At 31.4% G+C, this 20,064-nt stretch overlaps 2 protein-coding genes across 5 annotated transcripts in view; both read right to left on the bottom strand.

Annotated features, from left to right (window-relative positions):
- Window positions 1–20,064, bottom strand: part of LOC124356129 (longitudinals lacking protein, isoforms A/B/D/L-like) — a 605,681-nt gene that overhangs the window by 46,495 nt on the left and 539,122 nt on the right. The window contains exon 5 of one of the 4 annotated variants that reach the window (XM_046807282.1): window positions 14,630–18,772. The exons of the other annotated variants lie outside the window; for them this stretch is intronic. Within the exon in view, the coding sequence (XP_046663238.1) occupies window positions 18,492–18,772 (281 nt within the window). The 3' untranslated portion in view covers window positions 14,630–18,491. Of the gene's footprint in view, window positions 1–14,629; window positions 18,773–20,064 lie in introns of those variants that run through there. 4 annotated transcript variants of the gene reach the window in all.
- Window positions 5,293–6,536, bottom strand: LOC124356136 (zinc finger protein PLAGL1-like). Its single transcript, XM_046807294.1, has 2 exons — window positions 6,362–6,536; window positions 5,293–6,212 (listed from the first exon to the last, which is right to left on the bottom strand). The coding sequence occupies exons 1-2, from the start codon at window positions 6,402–6,404 to the stop codon at window positions 5,851–5,853; spliced, it is 405 nt and encodes a 134-aa protein (XP_046663250.1). The 5' UTR covers window positions 6,405–6,536; the 3' UTR covers window positions 5,293–5,850.

Below are 20,064 nucleotides of genomic sequence, written 5' to 3'. Positions count from 1 at the left end.
TAAGGGAACAGCTGGCGCAGTGAACCATTTTGACTTCTGGAAGGGACTGGGAAGAAGACTGTGGAAAGGGATCTCCTTCCTCTCGCAGGTACGGATGGAAGTCTCCTTCTCTCACATAGATCTCTTCAAAGGATGGAGTCTCCTGTGTTCCAATTGTAGTTGGGAGTTTGGTCTCTCCTGAAAAGAAACACTTTAAGTCCTTACGGGGAATGTTACGAAAGTGTTCACATAAAACCACAAGAAACTAACACAATCATTATAATATTAAACCGAGACAAAAAATACTAGAAAACATTATTGATGGTTTTAACATTCTTGCAAAATTGTCCATTTTATATGACTATTATCTTTTAAATGGATTCTAAGAGCCTACCACTTTGCAACAATATTACCTGAATTCAAATTCAAGTAAACTAACATAATATTCATTTCATAATTAATTAATACTATTTAATTTTCGATTCAATCTTTCTAAACAAATAATATAGCCAGAGATAAACAACATGGAAATGATATAAAAAAAAAAAAACTATACAATAACTTTACTATTTTATAATTTAATAATAAATTATTAATAACTATAAGATACGAGTTGAAAGTTTCTATTGAAACTTCATAAACATTAATTCAGTTTTACATAAAAACGCTTCTAATTACTCATATTTAAAACAACACCAAATATCACATCCAAAAAACTCTAAGATCCATAAACAAAATAATACAACTATATTTGTATGTCGAAATTTATAACATTGAGAAAACGAGTTGGATCTATACAAAAATTGAAAAATGTTGATAGATATGACCAGTTTTAATGCATGAATAAATAATCCAAAACGATGAACGAATAACAATAACAATGGTAACAAGTGGTAACAACGATTTTGGTTCATATAAAATTGACAGCCTTGTTTATATTTTCCCTTGTGACGTCGGAGGCCCTAACGGTCAATTCTTGGTTATGAATGGACTTCAGATGGTCCTTGAGGTAGTCACCACGGCGAAACTTCTTCTGACACAACGAGCACGAGAACCGAGGTCGCTGTCCACACCCAAAGTCCAGGTGGCGCTTGAGGTTCTGCCTCATGGAATAACCTCGGTCACACACCGGGCACCGGAATCGAGGTCTTCCACTGCTCTCGAAGTTGGAGAGGACCTCAGAGAGAGCGAAGGCTGAAAATAAATCAAACTTGTATTTATCGACCCCATGTTAGCCAAGCAATAACTGTTGGTTATCGCGATGGTGCGTATTATTTCACAAAGCATGCAGTTATGCGGAACACAAAACATGAAAAATTCTGTATGTTGTCGTGTGGAGCAGAAACTAAACAAAGAAAGCAAAATGTCTCATTGATGAATAATATATCCCCAATGTTAATAATTATAATTAATGAGAAAAGCAAGGAATAAACGCAGGTTGTTGTTTCTATGGATAAACTATAATGATTTCACAAAGTATTGATCATTGACTCAAGCACTCATAAGGCACTAAAGAATGTAGAGGTGTCGTTACCAATGATGAGGTAATCTATTGAGATAAAAGGTGAATAATTACTGATTTTTTTTATCAATGACATAATTAAATTTAAAAACAAATTTAAAAATTCTATTTATTTTAATTCATTTTTTTACATTTAATGTCTACCTTGAATTAACACATCGGACACAAATAAAATTAACAAAAATTACTTTAAACTTGGTAATAAATATAGTTTGAAAACTGCCCAAATAGCTTTTGGCAGAGATCCGATGTATACCAGAGGTCGCAATGAATGACAAGGTGAAGTGTTTGGGCATAACTCTTGGTAGCAACCTATCCTGTACTTCTCGTGTAGACATATTCTGTACAAAGTCGAGTTTCAGCCTCTTTGCAATAAAAAACGTCACAGCTTCTACTGGCGAAACAAATACCAGAGCTTTATATGAGGCTCAATTGAGATACGGGTTTAGTAGCATGGGGAGGAACTTCAGCTGGTCAGATTCAAAATACGTTTGTTAAAACTATGCAAGTAACTAATCGAACGTAAATAGCTTTGTTTTAATTTTTGAAATTAGGATTACCAGCATCATATACTTCGTTATTATTGAAATTAAGCCTAATAAAAATTGTTCCATTGTTTACAGAACAGAAAAAGCGACATCTTGAGTTATTATAATCTAAAATGTTTCATTATGAACAAAATCCATTACAAGTTTTTGGAAATGTTTTGTACATAAACAAAAGAAAAACCTTAAATATGTTAATTTTATACTTTTAAAATTATGTCCATCGAGTTGGTTATGTATGAAAGATGAATAATGTAAAATTTTGTGAATAAATGTAAAACAAATCAAATTGCATTTACTAGAATTGTACTTTAATTTAGAGCAGTACATGCATTTGTAAAGGTATTAAAGAATATATATATATATATATATATATATATATATATATATATATATATATATATATATTAAAATATATTTAACATGTTAATGATTTAGTAAATTTTAATAGACCACCCACCGAAATAATCTTACAGGTTATGGCTTGCAATCAATGAGCTACAGCAGAACTGAATGACTGATCCAATTATCCCTCATTTTTTCCTGTTATTACTCACATTCGGTTTTATCTCTCTTTAACACGGGGAATCGGTTGATACCATTATACTCAGATATGAAATACAGCAACAATTTAAGTCAGGAAGCTGACAATGAACAAAGCAATGATAGTCCAGAACAAGACATGTGGGTATTAGATATAATGTGTCAAGAAGATTTTAACTTATAAAACATTTATGTGGGAAACTCGGTTTCGTGTACTATGCAATGCAAAGTTCAAAGCCATTTTCATGTCATGTCATGCTGTATAGATCTGATAAGGCAGTTAAAGATGCAATCTACAAAGACTCGTTATAACTGTATTATTTGAATTGAAACTAAGAAATTCATGTACAAAAGTATTATGAGAATACTTAAGTATCTTCCTCTACATATAACGAGGTAATTATACACACAGTGAATTATAATTTGCCAAAAAAATATTCATGACCATCAATGTCATGCTGACGACACAACCCCGGTATTTAGTGGAACCTCAACTGAAAATCTGGCAATCACATACAACATATCTCTTAATATGGCCTACCAGTACTGTCATAACAACGACTTAGCAAACACCACCAAAACTGCCCAAATAGCTTTTGGCAGAGATCCGATGTATACCAGAGGTCGCAATGAATGACAAGGTGAAGTGTTTGGGCATAACTCTTGGTAGCAACCTATCCTGTACTTCTCGTGTAGACATACTCTGTACAAAGTTGAGTTTCAACCTCTTTGCAATAAAAAACATCACAGCATCTACTGACGAAACAAATACCAGAGCTGCTTATATGAGGCTTATACGGGGAGGAACCTCAGCTGGTCAGATTCAAAGGGTTCTCAAAAACAAAAACTCGCAGTCAGAAAACCTGCACGACTACAACCACTTGACAGCTATAGAGAAACCTTTAAAACCCATACGATCCTCACCATTGTATCACTATACATCAAGAAACTGTAATGCACACAGTAAGGTCCGCACCTACCAAAGCGGGGTGAAGTTCATCGGTACAACCTCAGAGATATTACCTTCTATGACCTTCCAGTTCGAAAAGAAGCCCACAAACATTGGGAGGAAACTTCACTGCCATCAGAGCTGAGAGAGAAGGAACTCATGTTGGCAACAAATGGCTTGCTGAATGCCCCTTCTATGCCACAGAAGAATTTTGTTCAAAGAGCATTTCACATTTGAATTTTGCAATGTAACCTTTTGTATATCATTACAAAACATTGTATTTTGTGAAACACACTTGTATCGCTTTCTATGACACTGATACTGTTCTCAAAGAGCATGTTAATAAAGAATCTTTGTCACTTATGATACTTAAAGGATTCAACCTAAACGTACATTGAATTTCACTCTTCCTCGACTGGAGCAAAGTCCTTCAATATCCTACCTACAAGCATTAGTCACCATCACTTACTCTAAAGAACAAGTTAAACAAATATTTATCATTGGTGATTTACTATGGGAAACAAACAAAATTTTAACTGAATTTCAATTTGTATCCTCTTCACAACTTAAAAATGTGTGAATTAAATAAGTATTCACATCATGATCAAGTAGTTATAAATACCAAATCATACCAAGGTTCACATATCGATTATAATGCATTGCTAACAGAAAAATATATAACTAGCAGTTACCCGCGGCTTCACATGCAATTTCATAGGTCTTGCAGGTGAACTTTATTTCCGACACCAATCTTGAGTTTGCCTAATTGCTACAATCAAGAAAATATGTCAAAAAGTGTATTTTTATGGAAATTGTAATTTACTCTGGCCTTAGTATTTTTTATACAATAGTTTATTTTCCTTGTTTCCTTGATCAAGAAAATATATGCAAACAGGTATAATAAATGTTAGACAGTAACTTTGTCTTTAATATCTACATTATAGTATTGACTGAATACTTAATATTTGCTCAAATGTACAGTTAAAAGTATATTTTTACCTAAACTTTAATTTTTTTCATCTGTAAATTTTCTTACCCTGTGCTCAACAGCGGTTACAGAAAAGGTTGAAATAAAAAGTGTTGTTACTATCAAGCTCACTCTATCAATGTAAACAAATTGAGGATAGTTGTTAAATTAACTAGACATATAGTTGTGCTGTCATACCACAATGTTTAGACAGAAAAGTTCATTCATTTAACAGGCTCTTTCAATTAATAATATTTGTTTGCTGTAATACAACTTTAGAGAGCAAGATGCGACTTTTCACAACTTTAGAGACTAAGCCCAGAGGGGTTTTTGAAATAAGAATAGGCCTATATGTTAGTTAACCAGGGACTCTAAGAATGTCCATATAAAAGTTTTGGAAAATCGGTCCAGTAGTTTTTACATGACTGAGTAACAAACACACAGACAGATGCCATTAGATATTTATATTGTAGATTAACACTTATTCCACAAGATCTAATTTACTGAATTCATTGACCAACATTTCACTCTTCATAATCTATATAAGAGAGAGTTATTTTGAGATTAAGAGATCAACATATATTCACATTATCTCCCTTGCATTGATAAGTGGCATTTTACCAATGGCTGAGAGGGGATAGGATTGGTAGGGCAGGACGTGGAGTCCAGACAAAGTGAGATAATTAAAACCAAGTCTGAAAATTCCAAACACCAACATATACGTGAATTACACACCTCTCAGTGAGATTTGATTTTTAAATAAGGACTGTTACAGAAAAACCACAAATTTTCAAAAATACTTTATTAATTTAAATCAACGTTAAGGTTTCATAAACCAAGATTAAAAGTACAACTTACAATAATAAATCATTAACAAATTCTTCCTTAAAATAAGACTTATTCTCGACAATTCTCAAAAAGGAAATTCAATCTGTACATTCATCGGTGTTAAAAAGAAAAAATGTAAATGTGTTTAAAAACATATCTTATGCTCGAAGTTTGTCTTTGTGGTCAGTTCAAAGTTTTATAATCGGTTATAGCATTCTTATTTTAAATAAATAATTGTAATAAATATTTCATGCATTCCCAAAAATTTCTACTCAAGAGAATTGACTAATAATACAACACACACTTAATAGTTAAAGAACCAAGTATCTATAGAAAAGAAAAATATGATTATTTAATACTAATACAAGAAAAAAGAATTAATGCTAAGAAAATAATCTAATGAAAATTATTTATCTATAAATAAACAACAGTTTGACTCTTATTTTTTATCCATACATACAATACTAACGTAACAACATTATGTATGATGGTAAGAACAAAAATTTGGATAAGTTACTCAATAATGTATGTAAGAAATGTGCTCTATCTCAGCCAGAGTCATCCTGATGCTGTGAAACTTTATGAGATGGTCCTGGAGGTAGTCCTTGCGTCGGAACTTCCCCATGCAGATCTGGCACTGAAATCGGGGTAACGGCTTACCACAGGAGAATTCCAAGTGGCGACGTAGTGCGAACTCGGCTTTATACACTTTCCCACACAGTTGGCACTGCCAGATCGTCTCTGGCTTGGGTTCTTTTGGCTCCTTGGGCTTCTTCTCTCTTGGTTTCCGCTTCTTCACCTCCCCGAAAGTCCTAATCTTTCGTCTGCGCCTCTTTTTCACAATTAAAACAGTCACATTATCATCATCGATGTCATCATCTGCAAAGAAAAAGTATGGTTAGATCTTTAGCAATTGAGATAAATGTTCGTGCACTATTCCAAAATTTCAAATGATTGTTTTCATGAGTAATTGAATTTGATTACCACAACAAGCACTGCCCTCAGTTGTAACTGTAGCGTTCACAAACCTTTGCTTTTATGTGAAGTCTTTTTCGTTACCCCTATGACCATTAATGGTAAAGCAGGGGAAATCTTGAAAGGCACAAACAGATGGCACAGTAATAATACGTTTATTTACGTGAATACGCAAGTCACTTGTTGCTTTCCATGTAAAAGTAAGCCTTTTTAACGCCATGCTTTTTGGCTAGATGCTCATTGAGATAGTCCTTGCGGCGGAACTTCTTCGAGCAGAGCTGGCATGCAAACCTGGGGGACTGGCCACAAGAGAAGTCCAAGTGACGCTTCAGCGATGAAGCCAATGTAAAATTCCTGTTGCAATCCGGACACTGATGGTACGTGGGATTCACAGACCCCAGGCCATCTGCAACACAGGGGGAGTCACTGCATACTGTTTGGTGTGAACTTATAATTAATTAAGGTAAAAACAGTCTAGCCATCAAAAATAAATACTAAAAAAGCATGCGACAAATAGCATAAACTACAGCATATCAGTCTTCCTTCAGAACTGCAGATATTTGAGCGACTTCAAACAAACTTCATCGAGTAATGATAATGCGATCTCACATCTTTATCCTTATCACCCTACAAAACAAAAATATTGCAACCTTACATACCAAAAAATTAAGTAAGTCTGGGGGAGCTGGAACACTAGAAACGATATAAAAGACCTCAATCGACTGACTACCCCATCTACAACAAAAAATGTCATCTGAGACAATTCAATCTACATATTTCAGGTTAAATGTAATAACATTCCAAAAAGTGTATAAAGACCATAATTTTATTTCAAAATAAAATCTCCTACAGTTTTACAAAGTCTTTTACAAAAATGTATCAAAAATGGTTCAAGAGTCGGATACAATGCGAGCCTGGTCCTTACTGAATCCATGAATGTATTTAAGATGTTCTGTTAGAACTGATTTGCGCTTGAATCGCTTGGAGCAGACCGTGCAGCTAAAGCGCGGTGCTTGACCGCACTCGTATTTCAAGTGCCTGGTTAGTATATAGTTTTGGGAGTAGACCCGTGAGCAGTTTTCACATCTGAAGCCACCCTTGCTCCCTGTAGACATTCTGGAACCTATTAGCTGATCCCATACTGCAACAATATACAAAACATTAAGATGGATTGGTTAAAATCAGTCAAGACTATTGGACACTATTGTGGAACAACAAGGATAGTTTTTAAAGCAAGTGTATAGGTGAAAATACTTATTGTTTAAATAATTTGTGTACTTATTTTAAAATTTAATCTTCTCTTGCATACTTGTTCAATGGTGCTTAACATTTTTTTACTTCAGGTGAATAATAGATTAGTAAAAGTCTGCTGCAAAATAATTATTAATTTCCACCGTTACATCCTTTTTTTAACCATAAGTTTTTTCTCATCGGAAGGGCAGATGGTAACTATGACTGAAGTTAATTTGAAGAGGAGAGGAAGTTTGGATTGAGTTGCCATGTTTTTATGGGTGAAAAAGATTTTTTTTATGCCTAGCTAAGGGTTTTTCAAACATCTATATATTCATAAATGAAGCCTAACATGCACCTGTAATGTGTTTTATTTCGCGACAGTGAAAAAGGTTTTACATTTGACACTCATAAAACAAAAATTGTGCTTCGATTGCGGATATATGGCCTACACTGTATCAACTGCCTGAAAATAATGTAGGACACATGGTGAACTAATGGAAATAATTTAACAAAATATATAACAAGGAAAAAAACCAACAAATCAACAAATATATTTTCTGTACAAAATCATGAATTAAACACAGTATGAACATAAGATTTAATAATGCAATATTTTTATCAATCAATTAGGATAAGGCATTTCTGTGTTCACCGTCCACCAAGATAGCTGTCAACCTCACTCGAGTCCACTTTGTGCACCAACTTGATATGCTCCTGTGCGTGCTGCTTAAATTTGAACTTCTTCTGGCATGACAGACAGTGGAAGCGACGTTCCTGGTTACATTCGTAGTTCTTGTGGCGCTGCAGATTCCTTTTCTGCTTGTAGGATTTGCCGCATTCACACCTGAAGTGCCCTTGGAACATCTTCCTTGTCCAAAGGTCAGAAACCACGCAGCCTACAACTGTGCAACCAATGTCAGAGTGAGACTATTGCAATTACCAGCAGCTTCCACATTTAATTCTTCTGACCTCGGTCATCTCTTTCCTTCTTTTAAACAAATTTCTATTGTTTTGTTTAAAATTAAAACAAGTAAAATTAAAAAGTGGATACCTAAACAGGATTTTTAAACTACATCCTTTTCTATTTTTGTTAACTTTATACAACAAATTTTAATTATTTACATTTTTAAAGAATAGTGAAAAGTGTACTTTAGTATTCTTAACCGTTTTTCTCAGTAAATAGTAAACAAGGCAAAATATTTATTTTAACTATTTGAATAGCTTGATAAAAAAGACTATATTATAACATAAATAACACAAGATTATTAACAGATAAATAATAATAGAAACAAAACACATTTAAATAAGGAGTCTAGTGTTCAGTCTAACTTTTTACTTCAGACTGAAGAGTCAAGAATTTTCTGACAGTGGGAGAAATAAAATATTAGAATTTATTAGACGTTTTCCAAATTATATTTGGACAAAATAATTTATTGGGACATGGCATTTGGTAATTTATTAGTGTAGCTTGGAATCAAAATAATAGAGGAATAAATCAAAATAACTGTTAAGCACGGGATTATTTAGTTAAGCAAAACAATACGAGACTGTAAGTCTCTTGAGTCACAGGGTAATTCAGTTAAAGCAGGACAATACGAGACCGTCAGTCTCTTGAGTCATAGGCTTACTTAGTTAAAGCAGAACGATAGGAAGCCGTAAGACTCTTGAGTCATAGGATCATTAAGTTAAAGCAGGACAAAAGACCATCGGTCTCTTGAGTTATAGGCTTACTTAGTTAACCCTGCAACTGGCTTTAAGCGATTATCGACGCATTAATTACAGTTTCAAAATGGCACTAAGCTATTTTCGACGCATTAACTATGTCGTAATATGATCTCTCACAGCAAGTCTATTTTTACTTTGTTTGAAGTAAAACATACGTAAATATAAAGATAAAAGATTCAAGGTTTCATATTATATCATAAAACGCTCTATAGTTAAGTTAAATCTTTCATTATAAAATTCTAAACCTGGATGTTCGCATTTTCCGATCGCCATTTGTTTGCGTAATTTCCGAACACGCTAAAATTACCGTATGTTTGTAAACATTCCCTGTCGTGAGTTTACGTTCTACACGATCGTAAGTGTCGTCATTGAAAACAGTGTATTCTTGGCTTTCAGAAACATCTTTTCAATAGCCAGTAGGAAAATAAATGTTTATAAAATAAGCGTTTGAAAAGCTCGTGTTTTGTAAAATCTCAAAATGCCTAATGCGTCGAAAATAGCTTCATTCAATTTTGTTATTTTTGTTACTTTATCGTTGTCTGGAAATAGTGAAAATCATATCAAAACAAAGAAGAAGAATTGCTCTAAGCAACAGTATAATAGACAACGAAGACTATGAACTAGTATTTTTATTTTTGTTCTGTTGCGCAATCACCGACTCAGCCAGTAGAGAAAGAACAACGCATCGCATGGTTGCCGTGTTGATTTCTTTGTTGTTATTACGTCATTGCCGGTATTAGTGTATTGCTTGCTATTTATTTGGATATTTTAGACTTCTCGTTATTTAGTGTGTATAAATAAAAGTTTGTTTATTGTTTTTGTTTTTAATTAGTGAAGTGAAAAATGTAGAGGTTAGGTTAAGTTTTAGCGAATAGGTTGGATTTTTGTGAAACTGAAAATAAGCCTATGTTCACGTAGGTTCAGTGTTTTATTATTTTGTAGACAATTTAATTTTAACTAAAATAAAATTTTGATTTAAATTTATACAAAGGTATTTATTATAAAAGTAATTTTTTTTTTACTTTTTCTGAAGGTATTAGCGTTTTTTTGACCATCGCTTGTTTTATTTTTTTAACAAAAAAATAATAGAGATAAAAATACATTGTTGTACATTTTTGTAAACTTCAATAAACGTTCTATCTTTATAAATAATATTTGGATGAAAAGAAAATTGTTAGCTAAAAAAGTTAGGCATTTATTTCACAATTTTGACTTTTGTAAAAATAGAAAAAAAAATTTGTTGCCATATAAAATATCTTATACAATGTAAACTTCTATAAATATCATATTTTTTCTCTTCTACATATATTTATCTCTTAGAAAAAAAATATTTTTTCATCCAATAGATTCCAAAATGTCACAATGGTATACATAATAGTGCTATACAAACTTTTTTCAGATTTTGTAATTTTTATAGATATATTATCCAAAAGTACCAATAAACTTCTTTTACCTAAATATTTTTTGTAATTTGTAATTGAGGTATATAAGAATACTTTTGTATATTTTAGAATTATTCTAAAAACTTTCATATTACCTGAGAGGGTGCTATACATTTTGAGAAAAATGTATTCTTTACTAATATTTTTACGTTAATCTGTAAAAAAATAAAAATATATTCAATGATTCAAACTTTAATATTTTTTTGAGAAACTGCATTTATTTCTAAAGACATTGATGTTTTTAAAATGTTTGTATCTTAAAAAATAGATGAGCAGTGATTAAAATACAAAACCCTTACAAAATCACCAAAAAGTGCCTGCCATTTTGGGAAAAATGATGGCCAGTTCCAGGGTTAAAGCAGGACGATAGGAAGCCGTAAGACTCTTGAGTCATAGGATCATTCAGTTAAAGTAGGACAATACGAGACCATCAGTTTCTTGAGTCATAGGATTACTTAGTTAAAGCAGGACGATACAAAGCCGTAAGACTCTTGAATCGTAAATGATGTTTTTGAGAACAATCAGTATAGCTCAAATCATCAAAAATAGTGCTTTGAGTGTATTGGTACACAGAATCCTACTACTACTAATAACAAAGACTCCTACGTAATTTAGCTTGGTGTTAATGATTATAATCACTCACAATGTATAAAATCAGATGGACCCCACACCGTATTTATAGTTATTTAACCTAACAAGTTATTTTACACAATTTTAGGCGGTGATTAGAATTAGGGACAAATTGCAAAGTGGAATTATTATGATTCAAAAGGTAAAATTAAAAATTAAAACAAAAATTGAAGTAAAACCATTTATTCCTCAAAGGAAATTCGTGTGTGGTCGTCTTTCGGTTTGTATATGGTGCCGAACTCATCCACCGAGTTGTCAACAGGTGCTGGTTTCCAGGTGACATTGGTCTGCATGTTCGCCATCTTGCAGCGCACCATGTGTGTGTACAGGTTTGCACGGTGTTTGGCACGCCTGCCGCAGTGCGGACACTGGAACTGTGGCTCCTTCCCACACTCGTAGGTTTGGTGGCGTCTCAAGTGCTCCACACGGCAGTACGCGCGACCACAAGCCTCGCACTTGAACTCCTTGGCACGTCCTGACTTGCCGTAGAACGTGTGGTAACCTGTTTGAACAGTCTTCTGTCAGTCAACGCGCCTGCAGTAATGTTTAAATATCAAAGTTATCTCGATTGTTGATATTATTGATAACTGGCTACGGATAACATTTATTGAAACATACAATCAAACAAATGTTTACAGATACTGTGTGGTACCAAATTATTGCATATTTCTCATTATTCATTATAAACACTGAATTGTACAATATAAATAATCACCGTAAAATACCAATGATTTGAATGAACATTTGAATACGACTTTTACAAAAGAAGCTGTAGATTAAGATATATTTTTACAAAAAATATTCATTCTAATATAAAATTGCAAATTTTGCAAAATTATATATACTTTTAGTTTTTTATATCTAGCTTAAAAATACTGTACACAGATGATCTGCTACTTTGTATCTTAATAAGTTAATTCTTATCTGATCCCCGAATCACAGAAAGGAGAAATTCAAAATCAACACATATTTCAATACTTAATGCTAGAGCACACAAAAAACATAATAAGTAAATATGTATGAACGTACAGTCAGGTTTCATTTTGCCAACCTTTATTCAATAATTTTCAGATAATTTACAGGAGAAGGTCAGCATGAACCATCATGTGTTGTTTGAGGTTCCCTTTGAGTTTGCATTTCTTGCCGCAGACGCAACAGACAAACTTGGCCTCCTGATCGTCCACAGACTTGTCCAGACTCTGCTGGAACATCCTGTTGAACAGTGACGCAGGTGCTGCCAACACGACAACATAAAATTATATTAATAAAAACTATTTATAGATGCACTGAAAATATTAAAATATTTCTTCCAGATTTAAACAGATCCATAATCACTTTCACAATTTAACTCAAAGTGTGTAATAATGTATTTGATCATGTATGAAAATACTTACACAATTCAAAACAAAAAACGAGGGCACATAGTTGGTGATTATTCATGCACAAATAATTCACTTCTTACACCCCACAATATTTTCCATCTATTAAAATTCAATATTACGCATTTTTAGTGCAATCTAAACAGGGTTATGAATGTTCGAATTTAGGAGAAATTTATTTCTCTTTTTAATCTGTTTTATTAATATGTTTACAAAAATGTCTTTTATTTATTAATTTAACAATAGAGATTTTACACTACCTTCTACAAGGCTGTTCTACGATGTCTAGGTTGGCATCATTTGCATCCCTGAGAAACATCGCATTCTTAAATGAAATTACACTACTAAAAAAATTAATGCTGATGTGAACTATGGAATTTTAAACCATGCCTATATTTATTTATAGGCAACTATTTAGTAAGAACTTAACAAATTAATCATATTTTATTTTATATTTAAAAAATACTGTAAAATTTGAATTAGTACATTTAAACTGATAAAGTTTACCTTTTCAAAAGTTTAACAATTAATGGATTATAAATAGTAATATTGTAACAAAAATTATTTGATCACTGGTTTTTGTTTTTGACAAAATATTTAAACTAAAATCTATCTTGTAAATATAAAATATATGCTACACCATTAGTTACATCAAAATCAATCTATTTAATTTTTTCACCACACTTACATATATAAACACACAAATATAATGATAAACGTTCTGCAAAAACAAACTTTTACTTAGAGAAAAAAAGACATTTTCCATGAAAATACAAATTTATTTTTACAACAAGGATGATTCCTCCTGTATAACAATGTACAGTAGAGAAATTAAAGCTGAAAAAGTATACATTTTGTAGTAACACCATTTTGAAGAATAAACACAAAAATGTGAGACGATAAAGTGAAACATTTACTTTACTATGGATTTCCTATTGTCTTTACTATGTCTATCACTACATAGACAGACACACAAACGGCAAGCCTTGCTCCAGTGGCTTACTGCACAATTAGGACTAGAGAAACAATAGGGGGCCATACCAACAGCTCTCTTTGATGTTACAAATAGTATACTTATTGTAGAAGCATTGAAGCTGTATTTACTGTTCACCTACAATCACAAGGTAGGCTATCATATACAGAGGTACATTTACAAAACATTATAGGAAAATTAATTTACCTTACAAATCTGTGTTTCAATCTTTGATGACGAAAAAATTGTTATAACATGTATCTATTATGTTAGTTTTTTTTTAGTCTATTCCTGAAATGAGAAACAACCAAGTTTACCTAAAAAAAAAAAACACACTGTATAGGAATATTCTTTTCAATATTTTCTGAATGTTAAAAATTGGAAAATATATCATGCATACATACGAAGATGCAAGACTCGGGATGTGGTGAGTCCATCTTTCTTGGCTCAAACTGAGTTGGTTTATGGTTGATGTGTTAAAATTAGAAAACTTTCCCAGAATATTTTAGAATTCAAATGATTATGACAATTTTTACAAAACATTATACAATTTTGTTACACATAATCTAAAGCTGATGACACGCCGCTGAAATTTGACAAAGAGAGAAACATTTGTTTACATTAAAATTTTGGCTTTCTATTTTGCTATTTATATGTTGTGATAATAATTACACGTTAATATCAACTATAATTGTTATGAAGTTATATAAAATAAAATATAAACATTAAGTTTACTATATTAGTTGAACACAAAGTAGAAAATGTTTAAAAAAATACATAACGTGCTTGTTTGAGAAAAAGTCAAGAAAGAAGAGATGTTTATTATTTTACTAATATAAAAACAATTTAAAATTGCACTTTGATCAACACAAATGTAAAAACCATCTCAATTTCCCGACCTAGAATGGAACAATCGAGGTGATAAAGTAAAACAACAAATTCCTTTATCAATATTTTATTGGTTAGCTTTACAGGGTGGGAGGTGTAAATCTCCTATAAAAAGTAAAAACTATTGTTATAAACTATAAAATGTTAACAACAATCGTTTATATACAAGAGAAACCAACAAGGCTAAGCGACTCGGTCTGAAACTTACTATACATACAACAGGCTATGTACAATTTATTACATTTTGATTGATGGATTACGTTGACAACGATATCACTCAAATTGAATACATGGCTGGAATATTGTACACATTCCTGATAATCTTTTGTGGAATCCATACAGGCATTATCAAGATTTTGAGAAATAATCCACATTATAGACTCATACACTCTCCTTAAGACTTCTAGCCTCTCATGGCAGCTTTAAACAATTCTAGTTTTTATAAAACTCCTAAGTTATTTTTTATTTGAGGCGTAAACGTCTCATGTAATAAAATATAACACATTAGTATTAATTCAAAATTACTATACGACCATAAAAAGTAAATAGATATACTGAATTATAGTTTAACTGATAATTTTAATGTTTTGTAACTTTTACTATTATTTTAAAATATCAATATAATGTTGCAATAAATCATTTGAAAAGTAGTTTATTGTTGAAAATTTATATAAGTATGCAAAAATTCTTTCTTATTAAATTTAGTTTAAATCATTAATATCAATATGAGTAATATGAATTGGTAATAATATTTTAATGCATCGGTGTTTGGACGATTTATTTTTAAAAGTTTAAATAAATTTTAGTCACAGCCTCAAACATATCTTTCCTAAAGATAGGAAAAAATTAAAAAATAATTTATCAAATAACTGTAGGCATTTAACATTGTATTATAATCATTTTATAATTAGGACCATAGAAAAACTGCTGTGGATATGAATGTTTCACAGTGATATCTAAAGTAACTGGAGAAAATGTTTTTGTTAGTAAAATTGTAATTTCCTTAAGTAATATTTTATTTTCAAACAGAATGTTTTTAAATTTAATTTAATACAAAATCTTATTTTTAAGTTGAAATTATATTTCTAGTGTTAATATTTACATTTTTATTTTTATCAGTTTTTATTTGGACCTGAATACAAAATTTCCCAAAATTCTTACTTTAAGTGCTTAATATCTCCGGGGAGATGAAAAATTTGTATTCAGAAAAGTTATCTTAACTGGCTGTGGCTCTTAAAGTTTAAAAAATTAACTCAATGAAAAGTCAACTACACTAGCTTAACATCTTACTATACTCACTCCTATTGTTACAACTAAGACTTATTTTTCATTTTGTGTATTTAACAAATTTTTAAATATAATATATTTTATTCCAAAAATAATGGATTGATAAATTTGTGACGCTGTATAATCAATTTAAAAATAATCCTGATAAGTATAAACAATAATTATATCTGAAGAAACACAAACACACCATCGTTTCCTTATACTATGGATGCTTTCACGCTCCTGTAGTTGTGCGTCAATTATCAAGATAAATAATTTGTGTAACAAGGTAGTGTAATAGATTGTCTCCAGCCCCACGAGTAATACGCTTTGCCGATGTTCAGTCAAATATCTCATGTAGGATTCCAAAAAATAAGTAATAACAATTAAAAATTAAGTAGTATACTAAAAAACTATTTCTTATTAAAAAATTAATTCCAAATCAATAAAAGTTAGCCCGTAGAATAATTATATGAATATATAGAATGATTATTCTTACACTTTTCAATAAAATTGTAACCAAAACATTGAAGATGTGTTGTAATTTAAGTATATCACAAAAATGGCTCTAAATATATATGAATTAATATAATATTTTAAAAACATAACATACAATAAAACAAATGAACCATTATCGAGTCTATTCTGTACAAAGTAAAAAATGTATAATTGTTCAATCTGAACTTATTTCCACTAGCAGGCCATGAAACTGTGATCATACCAAAGTTTACTCCTGCGGATAGTTTCAGTCGCATAGCTGGCAGGGAATATAAAACAAGTCTGCCAACCAAACAAATACAAAATACATTACCAGGAACCTTCACTAGTTACATAAACCCCCTACTCTTACAGTTCACAGTCATTTAATGCTAAGCAAAAAGTTAAAATAAAATTGTGAAAACATACTCCAACAAGGTGATAAAACTATTGGTCATAAACCAAAAGATTTCCAATTTCAAAATGCTAAAACAAATGGACCTAGATGAACAATTGGATCTCAAAGCCTGTATGAATAGAGTATTTTGATCACAGTATTAAAGCTACATAAATTCAGAATATAATCTTAACTGCAAAATAATACGAAACAAAAATGGTAAACATAGTATTTTATACAATATTGACAAACAAATAATGCATAATTAATATTATCACTCAAACAAATTTTGATTTTTCTGTCAGTTGTTCAAATAATTGTTGTAATAACTAAAACTCTTTATCACACAAAGACTAGAAATCAAACAACAATAAAATAATATATAATAATTATCAAATATTAGTAGTGATACGACTTGCTTCAAAAAGATATCAACTAAGTTATTTTATCTATAAAAATCTACGTTAACAAATATTTTGATTGGATGTATCTACAAACCAAAAGCTACTTCGAGAATGCCCCTAAAACCTAACAACAACTTTATTTACATAATTAGTTTTAACAAATTAACATATTTACAATAACGGAACAGCTAACACCTCCAACACTCCCCGCCAATAGGGGCAGGCTTTAAACTCCTAGGAAATTCAGAAAGCACCCTATTAATATCACTTTACAACAATACCACGCCTCACCACAAACTCCCAAAAATAATGTGAAAACAATAAATAACAATTCAAAATGATTATCATTTGTCTTTATCTATAGCTTAAGTTCATTGAAAACACAAACTTCCATTACAACTAAATTAAAATTTATATTCATATCACTCTTACTAAATTATAATTAACTTTTATTCGTCACTACTATAAAAACGTATTCTGTAATAATTCATTAAACCATTTTCCAAATTTTTCTACAGGTTTATTTTATTTGTTCAAATTCTGTAAATGATTTATTAGCAATTCTTTCAGTTAGTCGTATACACTTGCTTGAGCTTCCAGGACTTAGTTTTTTATTGATTTAAATAATTTTCTTATTAAATGTTTTAAGAATTAATTGCAACTTCAAAAATTGCTAAAATCGATTTTAATCTCTTAACTGACAGTAAAGAATTGCTATAAGAAATGAGCTGTTATGGGCTCATTTTTAACCCAAGAGTATAAAATGTGAACAAGAGATCAAAACCCCCAGAACACATCTTTGGTGGTTTTCACAAACATATCCATACACACATATAGAACATGGGTTTCATAACATATTCCTACACATATTATGTCAAATATGTGTTGTGTTGAAAGTGGCTTTCCTACAAACCACATCTTCTTCAAATTTGGCAAAACCCTAAATTATGCTGGATTACTCTGTTAAATGGTGACATACAATCCAGGAAAGTACATTTTGAGAATAGGTTTTATAAATCAAAATTTTCATTGAAGCAATTTTTGTGGGTAAATTTTTTAAATAAAACTTTAACGTCTTTCGTTCCCGTAGAATTCAAAAAGATTTTGTGAACTAATTTATAGATGAAAAGATGAATTGCTTTAGATTTCAGAAGTTTCACACTACAAACAAATTTGGATCTTATGGTTTGTTAGTTGTCAGAGAAGACTTCAACTAGTCAGGACTTCTTAGTTGTTAAACATATTATTTAGTAAATTATGGAAACAAAGCCTTTCTTGACTACATTGCGTTTACCCTTAATGTTTTTAAAATTACAACCACTATTGATTAGATATTATTTGAAAATTTGTGTTTTCAACATGATGGCACCTATATGACACTGCTACTGCTATCACCACTTTGATGTATATAAAATGCCTTGTAGGCCTCAAACAGGTTCTTATGGCACAGTCTTACATGCTGCTGCAGGTTACTCTTCAGTTTGCACTTCTTCCCGCAGATGGTGCACTGGAACTGCGGCTCCTTCCCGCACTCGAATGTGACATGTCGGCGCAAGCTCTCCTTCCGGCAGTACATGCGGTGACACGTCGGACATTTGAATTGTGGTAGAACCTCCTTCCGCGGTGGCGTCCACAGCTGTATCCTCAGATCTGGGCAAGACAACAAGTTTAATCAGCAAACTAAGAAGCAAAGTTTGAGCATCATAGAATTATCAGGTGCTAGAATAGCAAAAATTGAGAGATTACTAAGGAAGATTTGGTGAAGATTCAGAGGTTCGGACTACACAGTTATATATCTTAGTTAACTTGGGGTATCAAAGGTAACTGATTTGAGAGTAAGAACATTGTAATGGTATTTAAAGATGAAGTTTTGAGTGTCTAGATCCAAGTTTGGCATCACTGATCCATCAATATCTAAGTTACCAAAGTTAAAGTAATTTCATGAATATCCTACAGACATAGAGACAATACATGTCTATAACAAACATAGAATTGGTAGAAGGGAGGAGTGGCTTCTTTAAAGCAGATTTAGTAAGAGCAGAGAAATTGTGACATAAGAGCTCCATCAGTACAGAACTAACATGAAATTATGAAGAAATTGTTTTTGTCAATGTGAGATACATCGTGATTTGCAGTGTTGAAATAATATAAAGAAATGATTTTGAGGGAAAGCAAACCCTGAGAACCTAATATAGTTATATCAGTAAATCTAAATTGTACTACTTGGCTATAACAATAATTGACAACTAAATGTTGAAGAAGAAAGTGTTGGTCCACAATTTTGTCTAGGAGGGTACCAACAGAAGGTGAAAGAGAGAGTGCATGGATTCATTAATAAATATCAGTATCTTGAACTTATCAAAACAGGAATTTACGACTCAGTAATATCCATTAACCAAAGGGCTATAGATGTAAAAATCATCTTCTTGATAATGCTGTATGGACTCATCATTAAACATGAGGACAAATCAAATAAAGACAGATAAAATGAATTATTCTAAGACGTCAATTTATATATCAAACTCTCTTAAGACGATCAATGAAAATCATTCATTTTAAATATAATGTAAATTATAATTTTAAATTATTCACAATGTCATCTTTCACTGAAATAAAAGTGCCAGAAATATTAAAAAATTCTAAAAATACTTTAAAAATCCAAGTACACAAATTTAATTTAATTTTTCCATAGATTTTACTTTTGTAGATATCTCTTATAAAACAGGTCTGACAATTTTAATAATCCTAATATTAATCCTTTTTAATATCTAAATGATTGCACCCTGATATGACTTTAAAGCTAGCAAATACGTTGGCAACTCATTTCCATCACTTACGAACGCTAACTCCTCTAGACCACTACACAAGTCACATTCATCTAACAATGATCTAGCTATAGTGTATAACCAAGACAAAATCATATCTGAATGGGCAGGGCGGGC

Source organism: Homalodisca vitripennis, chromosome 2, assembly GCF_021130785.1.
Source record: "Homalodisca vitripennis isolate AUS2020 chromosome 2, UT_GWSS_2.1, whole genome shotgun sequence".
Lineage (NCBI taxonomy): Eukaryota > Metazoa > Arthropoda > Insecta > Hemiptera > Cicadellidae > Homalodisca > Homalodisca vitripennis.
This window is presented reverse-complemented; position numbering and strand designations above follow the sequence as displayed.